This window comes from Phalangium opilio, unplaced genomic scaffold, assembly GCF_054372755.1.
Source record: "Phalangium opilio isolate 3A_F unplaced genomic scaffold, DU_Popi_V2 ptg000082l_1, whole genome shotgun sequence".
NCBI classification, from domain to species: Eukaryota; Metazoa; Arthropoda; class Arachnida; order Opiliones; family Phalangiidae; genus Phalangium; species Phalangium opilio.
In genome coordinates, this window is record NW_028324189.1 from 4035282 (window position 1) to 4058290 (window position 23009).

A 23009-nucleotide genomic window follows, 5' to 3' on the forward strand; every position below is an offset into this window, starting at 1 on the left:
GTCTGTATTTTTCAAGATTTTTCATTAGTACGTGTTCATTATCTTCCAATTTCCTTCTTCATTTAGCTAAGATTTAATTCATTATTTGAGGAAAATATGGTATATAGCTACGCTATTCGGGTTAATATTTTACATCTGAATTTACGAAAATCAATTTTCCCATTGAAGAAAAGCTTGAGAACCAATCAATAGTTTTAATTAGATTTTTTTATATGAACACTATAAAAGGAAAGGAATGAATTTTTCAGTCTTTATTATAATTAATTCCTCACATCTTATTCGCGTATGAATTCTACATATACGTGAAATTAAAATAAAGATGCTTTATATTTGAACATTAATATTTAAAATTTTAAATGCACTTATGGATTGGCGGAACAGGCAATCCTAAAAGGACCCACGTGTAAATAGACACAGGAAATCCCTTCGTAGGCAAAGTTTAGACTAAATCAAACTATTTTGAAATTAAAATTAGTTTCAAAATTACCAAGAGAGTTGGGTTTTATTTTATGCTTATTTTCAGCATAATATATTAATTTAAACAAGGATTTACTTTGAAATTTCCCATGAGTAGAAAGTTGCCTATAATGGCTGTTATATTGAATAATTTCTCGACTAACTGTTCAAATATGCAGGAGAAACTGAAGTTTTCTCTTGTTTTATATTCCATTGCATTAAAGATATAAAAGTATACCAAAATGTTACTATTTTCATTTCAAAAAAATCCCTGGACGTTTTGGTTTGGACAACATCTTGACAGATGGATCGATATTTTGGGGACTCAGAAAAAACTCTTTTACTTCTTTAAAAATAGAGCGAAATAGAGAAATAGTTCATGAAATACCAAACTCAAAACGAAAATAATCTATTAAGGGCAAAGTTATTGCAATTTAATGAGGATTTTCGGGAATTGAGAATGATTTGAACTTCACGGGAGTTTCAAAATAGTTTGGCATTATCGTTATATCATAAGTTTATAAGATATGTTCCATAAGTATGACATTACCAATACTTCGTAATGGTAGGGACTTACAGCTCGAGCTATTTCGAGAACGACAAGCGAGAATTGAAGCCCTACACTCGGTGGTTAATTTTGCAGGACTTCCATCTAATATCCTATTTAGTCTATACTAAGCCTTTGAAAGCGCCTCACAAGGCGTCGCTTTACGTGAATCTATGACCTACGTTGTCACTTCATGACAAGCTTCAGTGACAAACTTATGAGCTTAGGTTATAGAGATACTAATCGCTCTCTGCTCCAGATATAAACGTTTACCTTCGATATACTGAAGGAAGGAGCTATTTCAAATCGCTTATGATCTGATTCTAGAGAAGAATTAATGTATCAATATAGGTTGTCCTCAATTCAATTTTAATGGATTGGGGATCGTTCAAGCGTACCCGCACGAGGCTTAACTTTATAATAAACCCTTTGAATTATTAATTGTCCCGAGGTATACCGTATAGTCTTACGCTTTCCTACTTTAATTGAAGTTTCTATGCGGTCTTTCTAACTACATCTCGAGCATATCCGCTCGGCAATTTTAATTAAATTGAAACAATGAGGCCATTTCCGTTTTTAAATACTTTGAAGCTAGGAAACGGTGGTGGCATTACGTGACCACAAAGCATTTTGAATATCTTACATTAGAGATAAAGGTACCTTAAAATCAAAATTACTTTAAAAATAAGTTTCGCCGGAAAAGTGAGATTCAATTTCGATAGTTTTATTTTTTCACCATCTCCCATGAATTTTTTTTTCCTAAATTTAAAACGAAATTACATTTTCTTCGAACAAAGACATTCTTCAATAGGTATTTTTCAGAAACCAAGAAAGATGAAACTCAATATTTTGTTGTTGAAGCTTCAATGTTATTTTTAAACAAGAATTCAGAGTAGTGTCTGGCTTACGTTACAAGATAATTAGATTTCATTGAAATTTCTAGGGATCAAAACTTCCCTTCTACAAGTTTTCAGGCTAGGAGAATTGATACCATTTACACCAGAAGGCGAGTCTTCTTAGTACTGAACTTTGTCCGCTAAGTAGCTTGGTCTCTTGGTGTAAATGGTATGAATCCTCCTAGTCTGCAAATAGGCATTTCCATATAAAGCTTTGGATGTTTACGTGACCCCAAAGTAACGTGGAAACGTCATGAAAGTAATTAAAGTTCAAGGCTAATTAAGAAAGTTTGAATTAATTATTAAGTTCGCTCTTTCGATTTGAAAGTTTTCCAATCGAAAGTTCATTAATAATAGATCGGAAACGGTTCAGTTCCTTTGAAAAGTAACTGCCTTAAGCACTCGCTTCCGCTATAGAATAATTGTTAGTTTTGAAAATCTTTTGTAAAACTTCAAAATTTTAAAATACAAGTTCTCTTTCATTCCTTCATTCTTTAAATTTTAAAAAGAAGAGGGGGTAATAATAATTTGACTTCGTTACTTTTTCTATTGTTAGATTTTAAAAAATAAGTTCAATTCTTTGAGCTAGGTTCTCCGTTACGGATATTTGAGCACGGTGAAGTGATTCCCGGTTTTTTTCAATCTTCAATTCCCAGTATTAATAAGGGTTTGTTACAACCCCGCAATGCAGGAAGAAATCACGTGGCTTAGCGTTACTATTTTCTCTCTTTTACACATTTTGAGTCTTCGACTTAAGCTGGAAATTGAATCCTTTTGTCTACTAAGCTAAGCAAACGCAAATAGAATATTTAGGATATTTACCCAGAGCTTAAAAGTTCCTATTTAGCGACTTTTTAAAGAATTTTCTCTGACTTTAGTCACCTTACATAATGTATAAGCAAATGTTCACTGGCTACAAACTGGAGCTTGTCAAGAAGTGACGTAGGTCATAGATTCTCTCGTAAAGCGACGTCTGGTGAGGTGCTGTCAAAGTCTTAGTAATGCAGACTAAATAGGAAGATGGACTGCAAAATTAACAGTGTCTCGCTTATCGTTCTCGAACTAGCTCACACTAAGTCTCTAGCATTACGAAGTATAAGTAGTGTCATACTTATGGAACATATCTTATAAACTTATGATGTAGTTGGAACTTAAGTCAATAAATGCTAAAGGCAAAATTATTTCAGTATAAATATTTGGTACCCTTTAGGGAATCGTTACCTTCCGTTGTAAACAAATTCGAAAACTCTAAATTTGGAATAATTTAGGTTTCTTTAAAACTTCCGAGTATGTTTGCTTGTCGCTTCTGTTTAGTTTACACCTGGTCTAAGAACGCCTTTTCTTCGGTATCACCTGTTAATTTATTGTGTTTAGCTCCCCAAAGTAAACAAAAACAAGAGTGTGCTTTTAGGTAGACATTTGTGTTTTTGCTTTTAACTACTTAGAAAACTTTCTTAAGGAAGTTAACCTTAAAGAATCGCAGGATAAAAAATTCTTCCATGAACTTAGAACTTAGGCCTTCGTATTTATGTCTCAGTAGACGTAAAAGTCCAGTCTTTTCTTCTTTCCCGTTCTATTGTTGTCGCCGTTTCGGTCGAAGTACGATTTCGGAATAACATTATTTATCTTTTTAAATAATCTCTTCTTCAGGTACGGCAGCGAGTTGACTCTAGTGCAAGATTACGGACAGTATAATTTTACGAGTAATTTGGCTCTCGAAAAACTAAAGGATACGGGTCAGAGATCCTACTGGGTCGGTGAGTATGCCACTAAACATTTTTGCCGCTATCTTTTGAGCTCTACGGTTTTTTCTACAATTTCATCTGGTCACGAGTGTAAATTCAACTCTACCAATAAGAGATAGAATCTATAAATTTTATTTACACATTGGATTCCACATATTCATGGAAGGATTAAATACATTCGTAGGCACGAAAGTATTAAATCTGGTGAACTGTAATAAGATTCGATGGGTTTTTAATTCAAGGATTTAGTCGGAAAAAAATTTCCAATTTACTACTACCAAATTCACTAATGAGGTTACTAGAGATCAAATGGATTCATTTGAACGTAAAAGTTAAAATTGATTTTTTTTTTATTCAGAGTGTCGGGTGATTAATTTAATTTGCAAATGAAAAATTTTATTATAACGAACTTCGTTTAATTTTAATAATAGTTTTAGCTTTGATATACTACATTATTTGAAACCTTTGAAGAAATGAGACTACATACATCGTCCATAAATAATATAAAACATTTAATAGAATATGCCCTCTTGAACCCGACAGTGGGTATAGATAGTTTTCACTAAAAAGGCTAGGTAAAATTCCACCCCTCTCTCTCTCTCTCTCTCTCTCAATGCAGTGTTGTCAGGACCTTTGTTTTTAGCATTGGTTTAAACTGAACTGCTAGTCTTTCTCCTGCCTCATCAAGTCTGGCAACACTGAAGTAACGGCAAAATAAAAACCCTTTAAGCTGGGCCCAAAACAAACTGGGTGCCAATTTATTTTTCAAAAGAGTTGAAAGGAGAGCAAGCAAGATTAAATAAAACGAAATGTCAAAAGTCTCAAAACTCTGAGTGCCCTGCAAAATAAACTTAATAAAAGTTATAAAGTTTTCTTTTATAAAGAAAGCCTGGTACCACTCGAGTTGTACGCGAACGTTTGATACATGCAATCTGAAATATTTTTATATTTATTCCCTATAGATAATCCGCAGCGAGTTAATAATTTTTCTCGTATGTTTTCTCCCTTAGGTCTGACATCGGTGGATGATTTATCAACCAACACTTTAGAATCAGCCGGAGGTTCATTCGTCTCGAAATACGTAGGATTTTGGGCGCCCGGTCAACCTAATCCCACGGACGGAGAGTGCGTTAGAGCCAAATTACTTCACAAGCCCGGACAAACGTGGGAGTTGTCACCATGCGAAACTTTGCTACCATTTATGTGCCAAGTACCAGCTTGTCCCAAAGGTAATAATTAGTTCACTTTTTTTCCTAATTATTATTTTATTCAGAATAAGGATTAACTATATTAATTAAGGAAACGCGGGGGCTAAAGTTAGAATTTGAGACTCTGATTAATGCCTTGGGAGTTAGTTTTTTTTCTAGTATTGCAATTTATGGATTTTGTTTTTGAACCATTTAGGTAGATGTTATAAAAGCAGTAATATCATCCAATTAAGTAATTTTACCTTGTTTTAATTCCCGAGTGGTAGAAGTATCTTATCTATATTTAAATGTTATACAATCTTTCGTAACTTTAATAATAATCTGTTTCAAGTAGCTCGTCATCAAAGTCGGTATAAGCTGACTATTCTGAAATGATTCTTTTTCGTTATTTGCTGGCGAATGAAGTATAGACACGAATTGTTTTGGAATGAGATTCTATACTTATTTTACTCCAACTTTCTCAATTTCCCTTTTAAAGGATTCTTTGATCATTAATTTAATCTAGGACGAAATTAAACGAACCGGGAATTAAGCTCCAACTTTCAATGTGAAAGAACTATTTTGTATTTAGTTTCTTAATTAGTCAAACTGTTGGAATCACGTTGAATTTACTCCGATAATTATTGAACTTCAAATGTAGAAGGTGTTTCTGCCATAAATTAAGGGGGATGTTCTAACGGGGGATTTTGAGTCGAAAATGCATGTTCTACGATATTTTGTCGTCCGGGCCACTGTTTCAAGTTATGATTTGAGTGTTTTAGTGATGACCCCTTAATTAAATTAGAAATCATTGTCTTAATCAGTTTCTTAATTAAATTTAAAGGGTCATCCGTAGAATACTCTGGTTAATCTTAACTTGAAAAGGTTTCCCCGACGGTAAAATGTCATATAACATACTCATAAACGCCCAAAGAACATCCCCCTTAATTTATGCCAGACTCATCAAAAACTCCCTGTACATAAAAGTAATTTCGCAACTATTAATCAAAGGATATCCTATTCTTTTAACGTCTGAACAACTTTGCCCTTGGTAGCTAAAAGCAAATGAATACAAAGGATCTAGCTTTGATACAAAGTTAATTATTAAACACTTAACTTTTGAATTTAGAAATATATTGACTGTTCAATGTTAATTAAATGAATTGATTCGCGTAACTCCGTGAATTTTGAACATTTATGCTTAAATATTGCATGTATCATGTGACTGAAAATTAGGTTCAATTTAATTCAGATTTCTTCTTTATTGTATACTGTAATTGTAACCCTATGTAAGAAGTCTAAGATTGTCTTACTGCAAAGTATACTCTTGAATGATATAAATTACTTCCGCCACCATTATTAAATCTCTTTTATATATCGTATATCCCATAGGTTCCTTTCACTGCAGTAATGGGAAATGCGTTAACGATAACTGGCGATGCGATGGAGAAGATGATTGCGGGGATCTCTCAGACGAAATGGATTGTCCTGGTAAGTCACCCAAAATTTTAATTAGTACACCCCATTGATTAAGTAGGCTATCGTATTACCTAATTAAGAGTCTTAATTTACTAAACCTTATAATTGAGTTTCGTAAAGTTTCAGCGATCATCGTAAATGCTTATTGTTTTTCTTTCCATACAGCTTCGTGTCACTTCTACCTCCATACATCCGGAGATTCCGTTAAATCCCCGAGGTATCCCAATAAATACGAATCTAATTCCGATTGCAAATGGACTCTCGAAGGTCCCGTTGGCAGTGGAATTAAATTACAGGTACTTAATATTATAGAAACGCTTTAATTACCCATTGGGTTCACTTTGAATGATCAGTTGCTATTTCAAAGAGTAAATAAAGATCGGGGTTTATATTTTTCCTTAGTTAATATTTAATAGGAATTCTGTGTAGTCATAATTTCACCTCAAAAACCTTAATAGCTTTGAATGAAAAAATTGGTATGAGCTTTCAAAATACGCCTTAAGATCTATATATCATACTTGTTTACTCAAGCACCTCTCTTGATATTTTGAAAGATGTAAACATCCTTTCCGTTCAAAATAACCGTCAAATACAGTTTGTTGAAAACCAACTGCATTTGACGTTATTTTAATATCCCCAGGCCCTATATGCTTTCGTCTTGGGCTTCAATATTTACCTGTAGTTTTACCACTACTCGGAATTTATATATGCATTAGATGTATTTTGAATACCTGAATATAAAAATGTTTTGTTATAGTATAACCATTAGTCAGAGAAAAGCGTGTTTTACAACGTGAGGTTTATAATCTTTGCGTGTTTTTCGCCCATAGTTTTCGGATTTCGACACTGAATCTAACTTCGACACTGTTCAAATTCTGGCCGGTGGGCGGACGGAGGAAACTAGCGTTACTTTGGAAACTATTTCAGGAACGCAAGATCTGACTTCGAAAGCGTTTTCGACAGCGTCCAATTTAATGATAATCAAATTTCGTACGGATTCCTCTGTAGAGAAGAAAGGATTTCGAGCTAGCTGGAAAACAGGTCGGTTTCGCGGAAACTTCTATATCTCTCTCTTTTAATATTGACTTCATTATTTTTTTACGATGAATCTTCCCAATAACGAGCTATGATTCTTTTTTTATTTTTAACATTCTTTAGAACCCATTAAATGCGGTGGAGAACTCTTCGCTCACTCTTCCGCTCAGCTTCTTACATCCCCGCTTTATCCGCAACCTTATCCTGGAGGTTTAGAGTGTCTTTACGTCATTACAGCGCCACAAGGAAAAATAATTACTTTGGAGGTTCGTAAAAAATAGTTCTATTTTTGTCTCAGTTCTGTTTTTGACTTGAGGTTGAGGTTAAGGTTAAAGTGGTCTTCCAATTAGTATTAGCATAAGTTCTTAAGGTATGTTCCATAAGTTTGTCATTTGTAACTGAGAGCGTGTCAAGAAGTAATATAGGTCATAGATTATTGTAAAGCGACGTCTGGTGAGGCGCTATCAGAGGCTTAGTACAGACTAAATTGGAATATGAACTGCGAAACCGAGTGTAGGACTTCAATTCTCGCGTCATTCTTGAATTAACTAGCTCTCACGGAAGTCTCTAGCATTACGAAGTATGGGTAGTGTTATACTTATGGAACATTTCTTATAAACCTATGGTAACTTTTATTATTCACTGAAAATATTAGATTTAAGTTTTTTTTCGTATCGAACGCGCTTCTTATCTCTCTTTTTCTGTATGATCATTATCTTCGGTCTCTGGGGGAAATCTCGATATAGGTGGTTGAAATTGACATGGAACCATCGAAGGATTTCATATTAGTTCGTGATGGAGCCAAACCTTCAAGTCCACTCTTAACCAAATTGACTGGTACAACCCAAAATAACTCTAATTTCATCATATCAACCGGAAATCAAATGTACATCTACTTGCACACCAGTTACGGTGATAGCAGAAAGGGATTTGCCTTGCGATTTAGAGCCGGTAAGACTTTCCATTTTCTTCTTCGACCTAAATAGAAGTCTCTTTTGTTGAAATTGACCAATACTCGGGGTATTTATAGGCCTACTTTGTGATTTAGCATTAAAGAGACGATTAAAGGCCGAGTTCCAGTGAACTGAAAACCGAGTATCGAGTTTAACAATGGAGTAGTCATGCAGGGGTTAAATTTGAGGGGTTCTATCAAACTGAAAGCCGTGAAATACACCGAACTAAAGATAAACAATCCTTCAGAGGAATGAAACAGTTCAGAAGGAAAAAAAAATTAAAATGAATTCCATTGTTTATCTTCAGTTTGCTTGAACCCGCTTTGCAGCGCTTTCTGTTGCAACTATTACTTCATTTTCAGTCTCGATGCTCGGTTTTCAATTCGATTGCAACCTTTCTGTTGGAACGCAACCTTTAAACTATCACTAGGCTGTAAAAAATCAGAAACTTCCGCTCGAATTTTTTTCCATTTACAATGATTCTCTCTTTCTCTCCATTTGTCCTTATCTTTTGTAACTACTCTTTTGTACCCTGGAGGCTTCACGACCCTAGGCTATCCCTCGCCTATTTCTAAATAAATGATACTTGACCTTATGTGTGATCGTGTCGTAGACACCTTAAGGGGTATCATATTAGACGTGTGTGTACAGAATCCGATCCTATATGTTCCCTTCGCGCTTTTATCAGACATAAGATGATATATTAGTTCTCTTGGAATTATTATAGCTGAAACCTAACTCTTATTTGTTACCTCTTCTAAAGTATAATGTCGTGGTATAGAACTAAATGATATTGATGGGTCTATGACCTAGCACATCCTGAGATGTCTGACCCTTTTATGTATCTTTCTAACTCCTTATATTTATCTTTTCCCTCTGTTTCGCTGGATAAGGCTGCGAGGTTCAGATCACGGGAGCATCGGGTAACATTTCATCCCCAGCGTTTGGCGTCGCCAACTATCCATCCAACCATGTCTGCACCTACCGAATTCAAAGACCAGGGGGAGGAACTCTCTCTTTGAAATTTGAAGACTTTGAAGTCGCTAAAGACGATTTTGTACAGGTAAGAACGTAAATATTTATATGTATAAACAAAATGAGTCTCCGCCTAGCGAGAAACCGCTTTAATTAGTGGTTTTCGTGCTCTTAAGGTCAGGAAATTTCTATCATAAAAAATTTAAATTTTGTTTTGCATGATAATGGATGTTGAAGGAAATACCATTTTTTTCTTCGTAATATCCCCTAGGATTATTGTAACATATATACGCTCGCAAATGTTTTATTTTTAGCGTGTTTACCATAAAGACAGAGTTTTTTTTTTCGAAATAAAGCCGAGGGGCCGGTCACTCCTTGTAATCGGTGTACACTGCTGTACCTTTGACATTACTAAAACGATATGCGTAATTTTTAAAAGACCTACCTTTGGCAGTGCTATAATGATTACACCTACCTAATCCGTAATCGGTGTACAGAATAATCTGACAGTGATTAGCCCCTCGAATAAAGCAGAGAAAATCCGGATTTCCAAATTTTTATAGCAGATGGATTTTAGTTTCTCTATAGGGAAAAAAATCCTCACACAAGCCTTAAAAGTATTTGTAGAAAGAAAGAACAGTTATTGATTTTCGAGGATTTTGTAGTCTTTTAGCAGCTTTGTCACGAAATTATTGCCGCTAAAGTCTATAGACCATTTTGATGAAACTAAGAGGGGGTGAAACATTGCCTTTGACGCCTGCGCTGTAATCGTTTTGTATCATGAGAATGCGCAGAGACGGACGGCAATGTATCAACCCCCTTGTATGTCCCAGTACTGAGGGTTGCTTACCCCTTTTTTTACATAGAAAAGGTGTATTGCTAGACGTTTTTCACTTAAGAAAGAACTTTTAGTTTTGATGCTTTTCAAGGAGCTAACGAACTAGAATAACGAAATTTGGGTTTGAAAATAAACAGAAGTATACGTTAAGGTTATTTTCGCACATACAAAAATACTACTGTGAAAAATAAATGAAATAAACTTCAACCCAAAGTTAGAACCAGTTGTATAAATTCAATTTTCCAAAACACAAAAAATAGCCAGGACTTACATTTCGTCTCAACAATATAAAAGGCTTTGATCTTTGCGTTAACTTCAAAGTTTGTTGGACTGAAACGAGTTTATTTCTAACTTTTTTTAACCTAATTTTCTCGCATTAGAAGATCGTCTTCTCAAAGAGATAGAAAATGGTCCATAATTCCTATTTAATCTCCTAAATAGGTTTACGACGGCAATACCCCCCAGGGAGTCAGATTACACCCTGGAATAGGATTTTCTGGTTCCTCTAAGCCTTCTATCACATTAACAGCCAGTAGTGGCGAAATGTACGTGCAATTCAACGCCAATCCCTTAAACACGGCTCTCGGATGGCAAGCTACCTTCAGCGCAGGTATGCTACTTCATAATTCTCCTTAAGGGATTTCAGTATCTCGTTCTCGCGAGCTGAATTTGCGTATTTGCAAATTACCTAATTAAATGACTCTGTCTTTGGTAATTAGACTGTCCTCAATTGTCCGTTGGTGAAGGAGCGGTTGCCTCGAGTCGGGACACTACCTTTGGTGCCATTGTCACCTACAGTTGTCCAACTGGACAAGAGTTTGGAAGCGGAGATACGAAAATCGTCGCGGAGTGTATGAAAGGAGGTCAATGGAGTGTCAGTAATATACCCAGTTGCCAAGGTACGTGAAAGACAAAAGTTTCTACGCTTAACTTATGTTTTTAAGCTTATTGCTTTGATCAATATAAGCATTTCGCTAGAGTTCTTGGAAAAGGTTTTAATTAATAATACAAGCTGATACTTAAAATGAAATTCTAGTAAAACCTTTTAAAGGATTAAAGATCTAAATTGAATTATACATTGCTCGTGGGTTTTAGCATATTGTGGGACCAAAATACAATTCGTTAGAATTTCAGAAAAGGTTTTCTTTAATAAAGTTAATGCGAACTTTTACTTAATATAAAATTCTAATAAAAGCTATTTAAGGATTAAAGATAGAGCTTCTATTTAGTATGAGGTATCAATTTAGTAAATACTTTGTTTAAATCTATTTGACTGACAGAACGTTATTGCGGGCCCGTACCACAAATTGACAATGGTTTCGCTGTGGCCTCAACCAACGTAACATACAGAGGTCAAGCCACGTATCAATGTTATGCCGGTTTCGGTTTCTCCAGCGGTTTACCAACTGAAACTATTCGATGTACTGACGATGGTAAATGGGAACGACTTCCAATCTGTCTGGCCTCTTCGTGTCCGCCACTTCCGGAAGCTCCTCATTCAAGTATGGCTGTGTTGAACGGTGGAGGAAGGAGCTATGGCACCGTCGTCCGTTTCGAATGCAACGAAGGATACTTTAGAACTGGAATTCCAGTGATTGTTTGCATGAGCGATGGACAATGGTCAGCACCTCCACCGAGATGCGAACGTAAGTGAAACAACGCCTTTCTAGTTTTGCGCCTTGTTCTTTGTTGTTAATTTGTAAGATCCAAACGAAAATACTATTCTAAATAATATCTTAATGACTTTGTTTATGTCCTAAAGAAGCAATTCCAACGAAAAATTGCTTTAGCTTCTATATTTAGTGTTAAGAAACGGTATATTTATCTTGCTCTACAAATTAAGGCCAAGTTCTCTTTAAATTAACTTACGGTACGTTACTACCATGCAGTAATAAAAACATCTTAACTTTACGCATGCACTAAATCCTTATCTGTAGTAAAACTATAGCCCTTGAGCGGCTTGTAACGAACGAAAAATTCACTGGAATAGTAAAGATTAAACTTCGGTCTTTTAAATCCGCGCTAACGAAATAAGAGTTAACAAGGTGTTCCTCCTTTCATTAATTAAGAGTGAAGCTAAAGCTCCGCGTAAAACGGACAACAAGTACAGCGTATGTAAATCTTAATTTTCCCCTTAATTATACTGAATAGGCGCCCAGTGTTCCATCTTACCCGAGATTGAAAACGGTTTCTTAGTCGATAACCTGAGGTTATACTTCTATGGCGATGAAGCCCGCGTTCAATGTCATCGTGGTTACAAATTAATTGGAAGTTCGGTCGTTGTTTGTGGACCTAATCAAACCTTTGAAAACCTACCAACGTGTAAAGGTTTGTCCCGAATTCTTTAACACTCTTATTCGCGATTATTGGTGAAGGAATAAGTTTTCCGCGAGATTTGACCTTTGGTGACCGTTCATTACAGATTTAGATGAATGCTCATCATCTTCGTGCGATACCGCGTCTACCGTGTGTACCAATACCGCGGGGGCGTTTTTCTGCAAGTGTAAACCCGGTTTCGAACCCAATTTAGATTGTAGGCCCGTAGGAGATTTAGGTTTAAGTACTGGTGCCATTCCTGACACTAGCATTAGAGTTTCCGGTACCGAAACGAGTTATAATAAGAATGTAAGTTTATAAGTTTTGTCATGTCGGTATTATAGGTATTGAGGTGAAATTAAAGGTTGTGTTGTAACTTGTTCATCAGGCGATTCGGTTAGATGGTACAGGTGGTTGGTGCGGTAATATACCAAGACCCGGTGAAAATTGGGTCCAGATCGATTTAAGGGCGCCAACTATTATTCGGGGATTCAGAACTCAACCTGTAGTACGTGGAGACAATTCTCAAGCTTTTCCCATTGCAGTACGACTTCAATTTACAGACGATCTGACGGACATTTTCAGGGATTACGTTGATGCTAATGGAAGGGTAAGCAATTATTTTTCTCCTTATTAATGAAGCTTTAATTTATCTCGTGTTACAATTCGAACGCGTATGAAATAAGAAACTAAACCTTAACAAAAGATTTCCTTGCATTGTATAGAATGCCATTTTTCGCAATGAATATGATATTTTTCTTACCAATTATTCCAAATTTTTAAAGTTTCACATTTTAATTAAGTTCTGCATCTTATTTAAAAATTCTTGACTTTTCAATAATTGGCGATATTTAAAACTTCGGTTTTCTTAGAAAGTCGAAATTTGATCTAATAAATTTCGAACCAATTTATTCCTTTGTACAGGGAGTCGAATTCCGACTGGTACCTAATGGTGGTTCAGGCTTGTCAGTTGTTAACTTGCCAACACCTTTAGAGGCTAGATACGTCCGTCTCGTTATCATGGATTACGTTGTAGCGCCTTGTATGCGAACGGAACTAATGGGCTGCACGAGGCAAGATTGCGTGGGTGAGTTCATTTTCTTATAAAAGAAGAAAATATTGTTAGTTATTCGCGCTCCGGTAACTTCAGAAGTGGACATTAAGTATGCGTGAAAGATAAGCGCGGCGAAATATAAAACTCTTCTAACCTTAAAATACTCGCGTTCCGGAAAAATAAATTTTAATATAATTTTATACCCTTGAAAAATTTGATGCGAGTAAATTTTTCTTTATAAGACGTGAACGAATGTTTGGTCAACAACGGCGGTTGTGATCAACGATGCGTGAACAAACCAGGAAGCTACAGTTGCTTATGTAATGTCGGCTATAATTTGTATTCGGACAACGGAACCAGTAGCTACACAATCCCGCCCACCGAAACTGGGTCCAAGGATGGGGATCTCTTTTCCATCAACAAGACTTGCGTCCGTAAGTGTCCGAATCTCCTATTTCAAAACTCCCACTAATTAATTACCACTTTGACGCCCTATCTTAAAGGGGAAATACTGGTTTTTGTTTTGTTGTGTTGTGTTGTGTTTGGGATAATTATAAAGTTTTTCTCTATTTTTACTTCCTTCTTACCTATAGCGAAAATGTGCCCTACTCTTTCCAGTCCAGAGAACGGGTTAATTTTATCCACCAAGAACGTATATAGATTCGGTGATGTAGTTAACTTTCAATGCAATTTCGGATATGTCATGTCCGGAAGTTCAACTTTACTCTGTACTAGTAATGGAGTTTGGAATGGAACAGTTCCCATTTGTCAATGTAAATGAGTATTATACCCTTTTGACGCCATTAGGGACCTGTTTAACTTATCTCTTCATAGACGCGCAATGCACTTCGGTTGCTGAGGACCCCGCTCAAGGATTGTCCATTCAGTCCACGGTTGAAGGAGATTTGGTACCATTCCTCGAAAATGTTACAGCCACTTGCGCTCAAGATGGTAGACCTTTGAGACCTACAAGTACTTCATACTTCCGACAATGCGTTTATGATCCACGAAGCGACAAGCCAGAATATTGGCTATCTGGTTTACCGCCAGCGTGTCCACGTACGTCCCGATGACTTTAAAATTAAAAGGGAAGGAAGTACTATATTTAAGCTTTTTTTCTATAGGCGTGGACTGTGGGACACCGCCAGACACGCCCGGTGCCACTTATGGCTACTATGTTGACACGCGTTACAAGGCCAGTTTCTTCTTTGGCTGCGAGGAAACCTTCACATTAGGAGGCAAAACCACGATGAACGACAATGTGATTCGTTGTCAGGAAGATGGCTCTTGGGATTTCGGTGATTTGAGGTGTGAAGGTCCTGTTTGCCAAGACCCAGGAAGACCTCCGGATGGCTTGCAAATAGCCACCAGTTACGAACAAGGGTCGCAAGTTTCCTTCTCTTGTGATAAACCAGGATATGTTCCCTACTCTGCTGATCCTATTACTTGCGTCAAAAGTAAGTCCAACTTTACTCGTGGTTGTTGTTGCCGAATTTAATTTTGATCCTTGTTATTACAGACGCTGAATGCAAGGCCGTGAAACCACTTGGCCTTGGGTCTGGTCTTATCCCCGATAGCGCTATTAACGCGACTTCTCAAAGAAGTAATTATGAAGCCAAGAACATCCGGTTGAACAGTGCTACTGGATGGTGTGGACAACAAGAACCTTTCACTTACGTCACGGTAGACTTGGGTTACGTATATCGTATTAAAGCCCTTCTGGTTAAAGGCGTTGTCACAAATGACGTTGTTGGAAGACCAACAGAGCTTAGATTCTTCTACAAGGTCAAAGATACCGAAAACTTTGTCGTTTATTTCCCGGTAAGATTTATAAAACAGAAAATGTAATATGATTATTCGAATATAGTTAGTAATTGTTTCCTTATAGAATTTCAACTTGACAAGTCGGGATCCTGGAAACTACGGAGAACTGTCTGTCGTCACTTTACCACAGAGTGTCCGAGCTAGATACGTCATTCTTGGAATTGTTTCTTACAACAGAAACCCTTGTCTTCGTTTTGATCTGGTTGGTTGTGAAGATACAACTGAAGAAGTTTTACTGGGTTATAATTCTGGTTTCCCGGTCTGTGTTGGTAAGTACTCAATTTTATGTCAGTAAATATGTGGTTTTTACCATTGCCTCATATTGCAGATCGCGAGCCTCCGCAGTTTGTCAACTGTCCATCTAGACCAGTTTTCGTTGGAAAATCCCTCACTGGGCTTCAACCAGTTAACTTTACTGTTCCAGTAGCTGTTGATAATTCTGGAAGAATCGCTCGATTTGAAGTCCGACCTATCGGATTTAAACCACCAATTATGGTTTTCCAAGACACGTCTGTTCAATACCTCGCGTATGATTTCGACGGAAATGTTGCAGTTTGTAACGTCAACATAACGGTGCCCGATGATACACCACCATCATTGAGTTGTCCTCAGTCATACGTAGTGGAATTAGTCGAGCGACAAGATAGTTACCAGATCAACTTCAATGAAACCAGAAGACTCATCAATGCCACTGACAAATCTGGAGACGTTAGCATCGTATTGTCACCTGAAACCGCTGTTATACCAATAGGTGGTTACCGAAATGTAACCGTCGTAGCGTCGGATAAATTTGGAAACGCGGCCACTTGTCACTTCCAAGTATCGGTTCAAGCTACTGCCTGTGTTGCTTGGTCATTAGCGGCACCCGCAAATGGCGCTGTCAATTGTCTACCGAAACTAGATCCTAATGGTTATGAATGTATTGCAACTTGTAACACTGGTTATAAGTTTACTGATGGTGTTGAAACAAAGAGCTATCAATGCGCGGACGGGCAACCATGGTTGCCGAGTGGAATTGTTCCCGATTGTGTACCCGAAGATACTAACCAAGCTGCTTATGACGTCACTGCTCAAGTCATGTACAGGGCCGGTGGAGCTGTAACGCAATCTTGTTTAGGCGAATATCTTAGCTATGTTGGAACATACTATGGATCTCTCAACGATATTCTGTCTCAAAGATGCTCGGCCATTAATGTTCGAATGGATATTACATTCCATAACAGCAGTATTATCGCTAACAACGACAATGAAATTTCAATTTCGTATGTTCTTCGCATTGACCCCGTTGTACGCCAACGCCTACTTTATGACTTGTGTGGGTCTACATTGGGTCTTATATTTGACTTGAGTGTACCAAGCACATCAGCCATCATTGAACCAATTCTCAATGTGACTTCGCAAAATACCGGCGGACAATGTCCAGGCGTTCAAGCCATAAGATCATCGATTATGAGAGGATTCACTTGCGAAGATGGAGAAGTACTTAATATGGATGAAAGTGGAGAAGTGCCTAGATGCTGTGAGTGTACTTTATTTTGAAGTCATGTAAGAACCTCCTCACTTGCGTGAATTAAAAATTTGTCAATATTTCAGTACATTGTCCTGCTGGTACTTATGCTTCAAAAACTGAGGGATGTCAGTTCTGTCCTAGAGGATTTTACCAAGATATCACTCGACAAGGTTCGTGTAAAAGGTGTCCCGATGGTACCTTCACTAAACAAGAAGGAAGCAAGAGCTTAATCGAATGCGTCCGTAAGTATCCTTTTGGTATAAAAATGGTTTGACAGAAACTAAAAGTATGATTAATCGTCCCGTAATTCTTACAGCTGTTTGTGGTTATGGAACATACTCACCAACTGGTCTTGTACCTTGTCTCCAATGTCCAAGCAATACCTTCTCAGAAGTTCCACCACTTGAAGGCTTCAAGGAATGTCAACGATGCCCTGCTAATACTTACACTTATTCACCTGGCGCAGTTTCAATTTCAATGTGCAAAAGTATGAAGGGCTTTTATTGTGTTTTTCAATTTTATTTCCCATAGGTGCTAAAGTTTTATATTTTTCTAGCTCGCTGTCCCGCCGGTACTTATTCCGAAACTGGTTTGGAACCATGCGCACCGTGTCCGATCGATTTTTACCAAACTGAAGAGGGTCAAACCTCTTGCAAAGAATGTTCCGCGGATCGAAGAACAATGCGTCCCGGCGCCCTTAACCCAGAAGCTTGTATTCCGGTGCAATGTAGCAACCAAGCTTGCCAAAATGGAGGGTTATGTCTTGTTCAAAATCACCACGCTACTTGTTATTGTCCAGCTGGTTTCACTGGTCAATTCTGCGAAGTTGACGTTGACGAATGCGCCAGTCAGCCCTGTTTCAACGGAGCTACTTGTTTTGATAAACCTCAAGGATACACTTGCAAATGTGCTCCCGGATATAGCGGTCTTCAATGTCAAGTCGAGAAAAGTGATTGTTCAAATAATACTTGTCCTGAACGCGCCATGTGTCAAGACTTTCCAGGACAGGGTAACGTTAACTGCCTGTGTAGGTCAGGGTACGAAGGACCATCGTGTAACATCACAGTCAATCCTTGTACCGTTGGAACCAACCCGTGCAACAATGGCGCCGCGTGTGTACCACTCCTTCAAGGCCGATACAAGTGCGAGTGTCTACCAGGCTGGAAGGGCAGAACTTGCGAAGTCAACATAGACGATTGTGCAGAACAGCCATGTTTACTTGGTGCTAACTGTACTGATTTAGTTAATGACTTCCATTGTGATTGTCCAACTGGTTTTGCTGGTAAAAGATGCCAAACTAAAATTGACTTGTGTCTTGGAAATCCTTGCACCAATGGTCTCTGTGTTGATCGCCTACATCGATACGAATGTATTTGTAATCCTGGCTGGACCGGAAATAATTGCGAAACGAACATTGACGATTGCATTAGCAACCCTTGTATGAATGCTGGCCAGTGTATTGACCTGGAAGATGGTTTCCTTTGTAGATGCGATGCCGGTTTTACTGGGTCGCGTTGCCAACATCCAATAGATGCTTGCGAGTCTAAACCGTGTCAGAATGGCGGATCTTGCCACGATCTAATCGACGGATTCGTTTGTCATTGCCGTCCTGGATATGTAGGATTGCAATGTGAAGCTGCTGTTGACGAATGTATAAGTAATCCTTGCCATCCAGCTGGTACCGAGACTTGCGTGGACTTAGATAACTCTTACAAATGCGTTTGTAATCCTGGCTATACTGGAGAGCTTTGTCAAGTAAGTTCATATAAATAAATTTTCCTTTTCAGTAAATTGATTTATTTATTTATTGACTGACGTTATAGTTCAACATAAATGAATGCGCTTCAAATCCATGTCTCAATAATGGAATTTGCACCGACACTATTAATGGATTCCGTTGCCAATGTACCAATGGATGGACAGGAGAACGTTGCGATTCTGACATCGGTGGCTGTTCTCACGAGCCGTGTTTGAACGATGCCAAGTGTATCGACCTCTTCCAAGATTACTTCTGCGTATGTCCATCTGGAACTGATGGAAAGAGATGCCAGACATCGCCAGAACGCTGTATTGGCAATCCATGTATGCATGGTGGACAATGTAGAGACTATGGAAGTGGATTGAATTGTAGTTGCCCTCCGGAATATACTGGAGTTGGTTGTCAATACGAATATGACGCTTGCGCTGACAATGTTTGCCAAAATGGAGCTACATGCATTAAGCTAGGAGACAACTATAGATGCGCTTGCCCGACTGGTTTCACGGGAACTAACTGTGAAGATGACATTATGGACTGCACTTCAACATCTTGCCCACCCACCGCTACTTGTATCGACTTAACTGATGGTTTCTATTGCAAGTGTCCATTCAACATGACAGGAGAGGATTGTAGAAAAAGTAAGATTTTTACTAGAATTAATGGACACCCTAAATCAGCTTGTCACTTTTCATTACTACTTCGCTTCAATTTAATTTATATTAGTGTTTTAGCATTACAAATGATTTCTTCTTGGTTTAGCTATCAATATCGACTATGATCTCTATGTCAACGATGAAAGTCGATCGTCAAGCGTTGCCCTCGCCGCTCCGTTTGATTTGGGATCAAGCAGTTTAACGCTTGCCCTTTGGGTGCAATTTAACAGTCCTGATACTCCGGGAACTCTAGTCACATTATACAGTGTAAAGTAAGTGTTGAAAAAACACGATATTCATATTAGGGTAACTTACGTATTGGAACTACATTTTTTAGCTCACCACATCTTCCAACTGGTAAGAAAGTCTTAATCCAGGTTGACAGCACGGGAGCGCTCGTGTCATTGTTCCCTGACGTTGCTGCCGATGTTTTCATCCCATATCTGGAGAATGTTCCAATAAATGATGGCCAATGGCATCATATTGTAGTCATGTGGGATGGTACTGACGGTACCATCTCCCTCATTACCGATACTGCGGTTGCTGGTACTTCAACTGGTTATGCACCAGGAATGTATTTGCCATCCTATGGATGGGTCGCTCTTGGTGCCATGTTAGGCGAACAAAACAAAGCCATTGCTGGTACTGGATTCCATGGACGTATCAGCAGGGTGAACCTTTGGGACAGGAAACTGGACAATGCCAATGAGATTCCTGCTCAATTCAGAAGCTGCAAGAGTGCCCCGGTAATCTTCCATGGATTACTTCTTAGATGGACAGGGTATGACAAAGTTGATGGAACGGTTGAAAGAGAAGGTCCTGGTGTTTGCGGGGAAAGAGTTTGCTCTGTTGGATTGTCAGGAGACGAATGCCGAATCATGAAACAAGATAAAATTCCACCTCAAGTCAAATCTTGTCCATCCGACGTCTGGGTGGTCACTCAAAACGCCACCACCATCGTCAATTGGGACGAACCCGAATTCGTTGATGATCAAAAGACTGTCAAGGTTGAAGAGAGAAGCGGTCTTAGGTCTGGTATGCCACTGACCAGAGGAAACTACGATTTGTCCTACATCGCGCGCGACGAAGCTGGAAACACGGCCATCTGCGACTTCCAAGTACACGTTTTAAGTAAGTTAAAAAAAATATGCCTGACGGAGAGAGAATGTCTTTAATACGGAAAATATAATTATAGCCAAGTTCTGTTCATTGCCAATGCCACCATCCGGAGGACAACGCCACTGTTCGGATTGGGGTCCGAATGGCAGGTTTAAAGTGTGCACAATTTCTTGCGATGACGGTTTACAATTCTCTCAACAAGTACCTGAATTTTATACTTGCGGTGCTGAAGGATTCTGGAGGCCATCCAAAGAGCCAGTAGAACCTCTAATCTTCCCAGCTTGCGCGCGTAAGTTTTAATCATTACAAATGGCTCGTTTTATGAAGTGAGTCTTAATATACTTCAACCCAATAGCTAAGAAACCAGCGCAAAGAATATTTAGAGTGGCCATGAGCTTCCCTTCTTCAGTTGTATGTTCCGATTCGGGCAAGAAAATTCTTCACTCCAAAGTTATGGAAAGCTTATTGAAAGTAAATCAAGCTTGGAGGATATGTACTGATATTAACCCGGGTGCTTGCACGGGATTACGTGTCAATGTCAAATGTAACAAGCAACCAAGAGCTAAGCGACAAGTAGAAAACAACGATCTCTATGTTGTCGAAATAGGTTTCCCAGCAAATAAGTATGCGCAAACAAAGCATTTAAAGCATTAAACCGATTGTTTACTGAATCTTACTGATTCCATAATCTTTCCGACAGTGATCCTGTAACCAATATCAACACTCAAGAATCGTCCAGTGTACGTAAAGTTGTAGAAATGGCTGTCCTACAAGATTCAGCTTTCGAAGTTAGAGATACTCTACCGAATGTAATTCCCGATTTGACATCTTTGAGCATGAAAACTGATTACGCTTGCCCTGCTGGACAAGTTGTTGTTGCACCCAATTGTGGTAAGTGTCCTATAAATTGTGACTCTCGCTTATAGTTTTATATTTATTCCGCATTCCATTGCACAGTTGAATGCGCTGTTGGTACTTTCTACGAAAACGTTACTTTGACTTGCGGGTCGTGTCCAATTGGAACGTACCAAAATGAAATGGGACAATTGAACTGCAAAACTTGTCCAACAATCGCTGGCAAGCAAGGAGTTACTGTTGCCGCTGGGGCCAGATCATCAAATGAATGCAAAGAACGTTGTTCACCTGGCAAATACTATGACGAAGCTTACAGCTTGTGTCGTCCGTGCGGATATGGCTTCTACCAACCTAATGAAGGCTCATTCAGTTGTTTCACTTGTGGACAAGGAATGACAACACGCAGCAACCAAGCCGTATCTCTTCAAGAATGCCGAGGTTTGTATCTCAAAATAAAATACCGTAACTCTATCTATTCAACTTGCTAAAAATTAACTTCTTCTCCAGAGGAGTGTGCTGCCGGATACCATTTATCAACAACAGGTAACTGTGAACCATGTCCTCAAGGATTCTACCGAGGAAGAGGCATGCCATCGTGCGTCCAATGTCCCGGTGGAAGAACTACACCATCAGTAGGGGCAATGGGACGTGACCAATGTTCTCTAGGTAAATATACAGTTAAACTAGTTGTTAAAAGAAGAACTTGTAATAACAAAACTTTGGTCACCAGAGCTTTGCAAAGCCGGTTACTACTTGAACGTCACGCAAGACAAATGCGTGCAATGTCCTAAAAGCACCTACATGGATAGAGAACAAAGGGAACCAAAATGTATTCATTGTCGCGCCGATACTACCACTAATGGAACTGGCTCGGCACACGAGTCGGACTGTTCCAATCCTTGTCTAGTCGAAGGTCAAATGAGACTTTGCCAACCCAACGCGTTCTGCGTACTCAGAGACGATTCGGAAAAGTACTCTTGCGAGTGCAAGCCTACTTACAAAGAAGTTCCAGAAACGAAAGAATGCAAACGTAACGTTATTGAAACATCACTCGTTAGGTGATTTGAACTTATTAAAAAGCGCTTTGTAAATTTTCAACAGATGTGTGCGAGGATTATTGTCAAAATGGCGGTAAATGCGAGGTTGCGAATGAAAGCAAGCTACCAAAATGCGATTGCGCGGCTAACTTTTACGGAGATAAATGCGAAAAGAAGTCCGAGTTTGTATATATCGCTGGTGGAATAGCGGGAGCGGTTATATTTATTATTTTATTAGTCCTTCTCATTTGGATGATTTGCGTCAGGTAATTCCTTTTACACCACGTAACCTTTGAAGCTTTCACAAATTAAGCAACGCTTCCGTTTCAGATCTTCCAATAAAAATAAGCCCAAGAAGATGCCAGAGCCTCCGGTTGACCTAAATGGCTCTCAGACCAACTTTTACTATGGCGCCCCAGCACCATACGCCGAAAGTATCGCACCCTCTCATCATAGCAATTACGCGTACTATTATGACGACGATGATGACGCGTGGGAGATGCCCAATTTTTACAATGAAACCTACATGAAAGGTAACGAATGTAATGTTGTTTCACTAACACTTACTAACTGAAATAATCTTCAGTTCAACCCGTATTTGATACTAATATTTAAATTTATACTAGCAGATGGACTACACACTGGGAAAACGAACAGTTTGGCCAGAAGTAACGCCAGCGTCTATGGAACCAATAAAGAAGATTTGTATGATAGGCTACGACGACACCAGTATCAAGGCAAGAAAGGTAAAAACTAAAGTGATAAATTGGC

At 38.4% G+C, this 23009-nt stretch overlaps 1 protein-coding gene across 3 annotated transcripts in view; it reads left to right on the forward strand.

Annotated features, from left to right (window-relative positions):
- Positions 1-23009, forward strand: part of LOC149651021 (uncharacterized) — a 35179-nt gene that overhangs the window by 11563 nt on the left and 607 nt on the right. Inside the window, exons 4-40 of one of the 3 annotated variants that reach the window (XM_089847771.1) lie at positions 3550-3656; positions 4655-4873; positions 6224-6322; positions 6476-6606; positions 7141-7351; positions 7469-7611; positions 8092-8296; positions 9192-9361; positions 10553-10721; positions 10831-11010; positions 11392-11757; positions 12263-12439; positions 12534-12736; positions 12816-13037; positions 13352-13514; positions 13724-13915; positions 14075-14254; positions 14316-14540; positions 14606-14938; positions 15001-15302; positions 15370-15574; positions 15634-16824; positions 16899-17057; positions 17132-17302; positions 17372-18570; positions 18639-19212; positions 19334-19499; positions 19565-20358; positions 20423-20635; positions 20702-20969; positions 21047-21237; positions 21304-21639; positions 21709-21867; positions 21932-22231; positions 22303-22504; positions 22569-22780; positions 22868-22984. In XM_089847771.1, the coding sequence (XP_089703897.1) occupies positions 3550-3656; positions 4655-4873; positions 6224-6322; positions 6476-6606; positions 7141-7351; positions 7469-7611; positions 8092-8296; positions 9192-9361; positions 10553-10721; positions 10831-11010; positions 11392-11757; positions 12263-12439; positions 12534-12736; positions 12816-13037; positions 13352-13514; positions 13724-13915; positions 14075-14254; positions 14316-14540; positions 14606-14938; positions 15001-15302; positions 15370-15574; positions 15634-16824; positions 16899-17057; positions 17132-17302; positions 17372-18570; positions 18639-19212; positions 19334-19499; positions 19565-20358; positions 20423-20635; positions 20702-20969; positions 21047-21237; positions 21304-21639; positions 21709-21867; positions 21932-22231; positions 22303-22504; positions 22569-22780; positions 22868-22984 (10454 nt within the window). Of the gene's footprint in view, positions 1-3549; positions 3657-4654; positions 4874-6223; positions 6323-6475; positions 6607-7140; positions 7352-7468; positions 7612-8091; positions 8297-9191; positions 9362-10552; positions 10722-10830; positions 11011-11391; positions 11758-12262; positions 12440-12533; positions 12737-12815; positions 13038-13351; positions 13515-13723; positions 13916-14074; positions 14255-14315; positions 14541-14605; positions 14939-15000; positions 15303-15369; positions 15575-15633; positions 16825-16898; positions 17058-17131; positions 17303-17371; positions 18571-18638; positions 19213-19333; positions 19500-19564; positions 20359-20422; positions 20636-20701; positions 20970-21046; positions 21238-21303; positions 21640-21708; positions 21868-21931; positions 22232-22302; positions 22505-22568; positions 22781-22864; positions 22985-23009 lie in introns of all 3 variants that reach the window. The other 2 variants (XM_089847772.1, XM_089847773.1) reach the window with 2 other exon arrangements.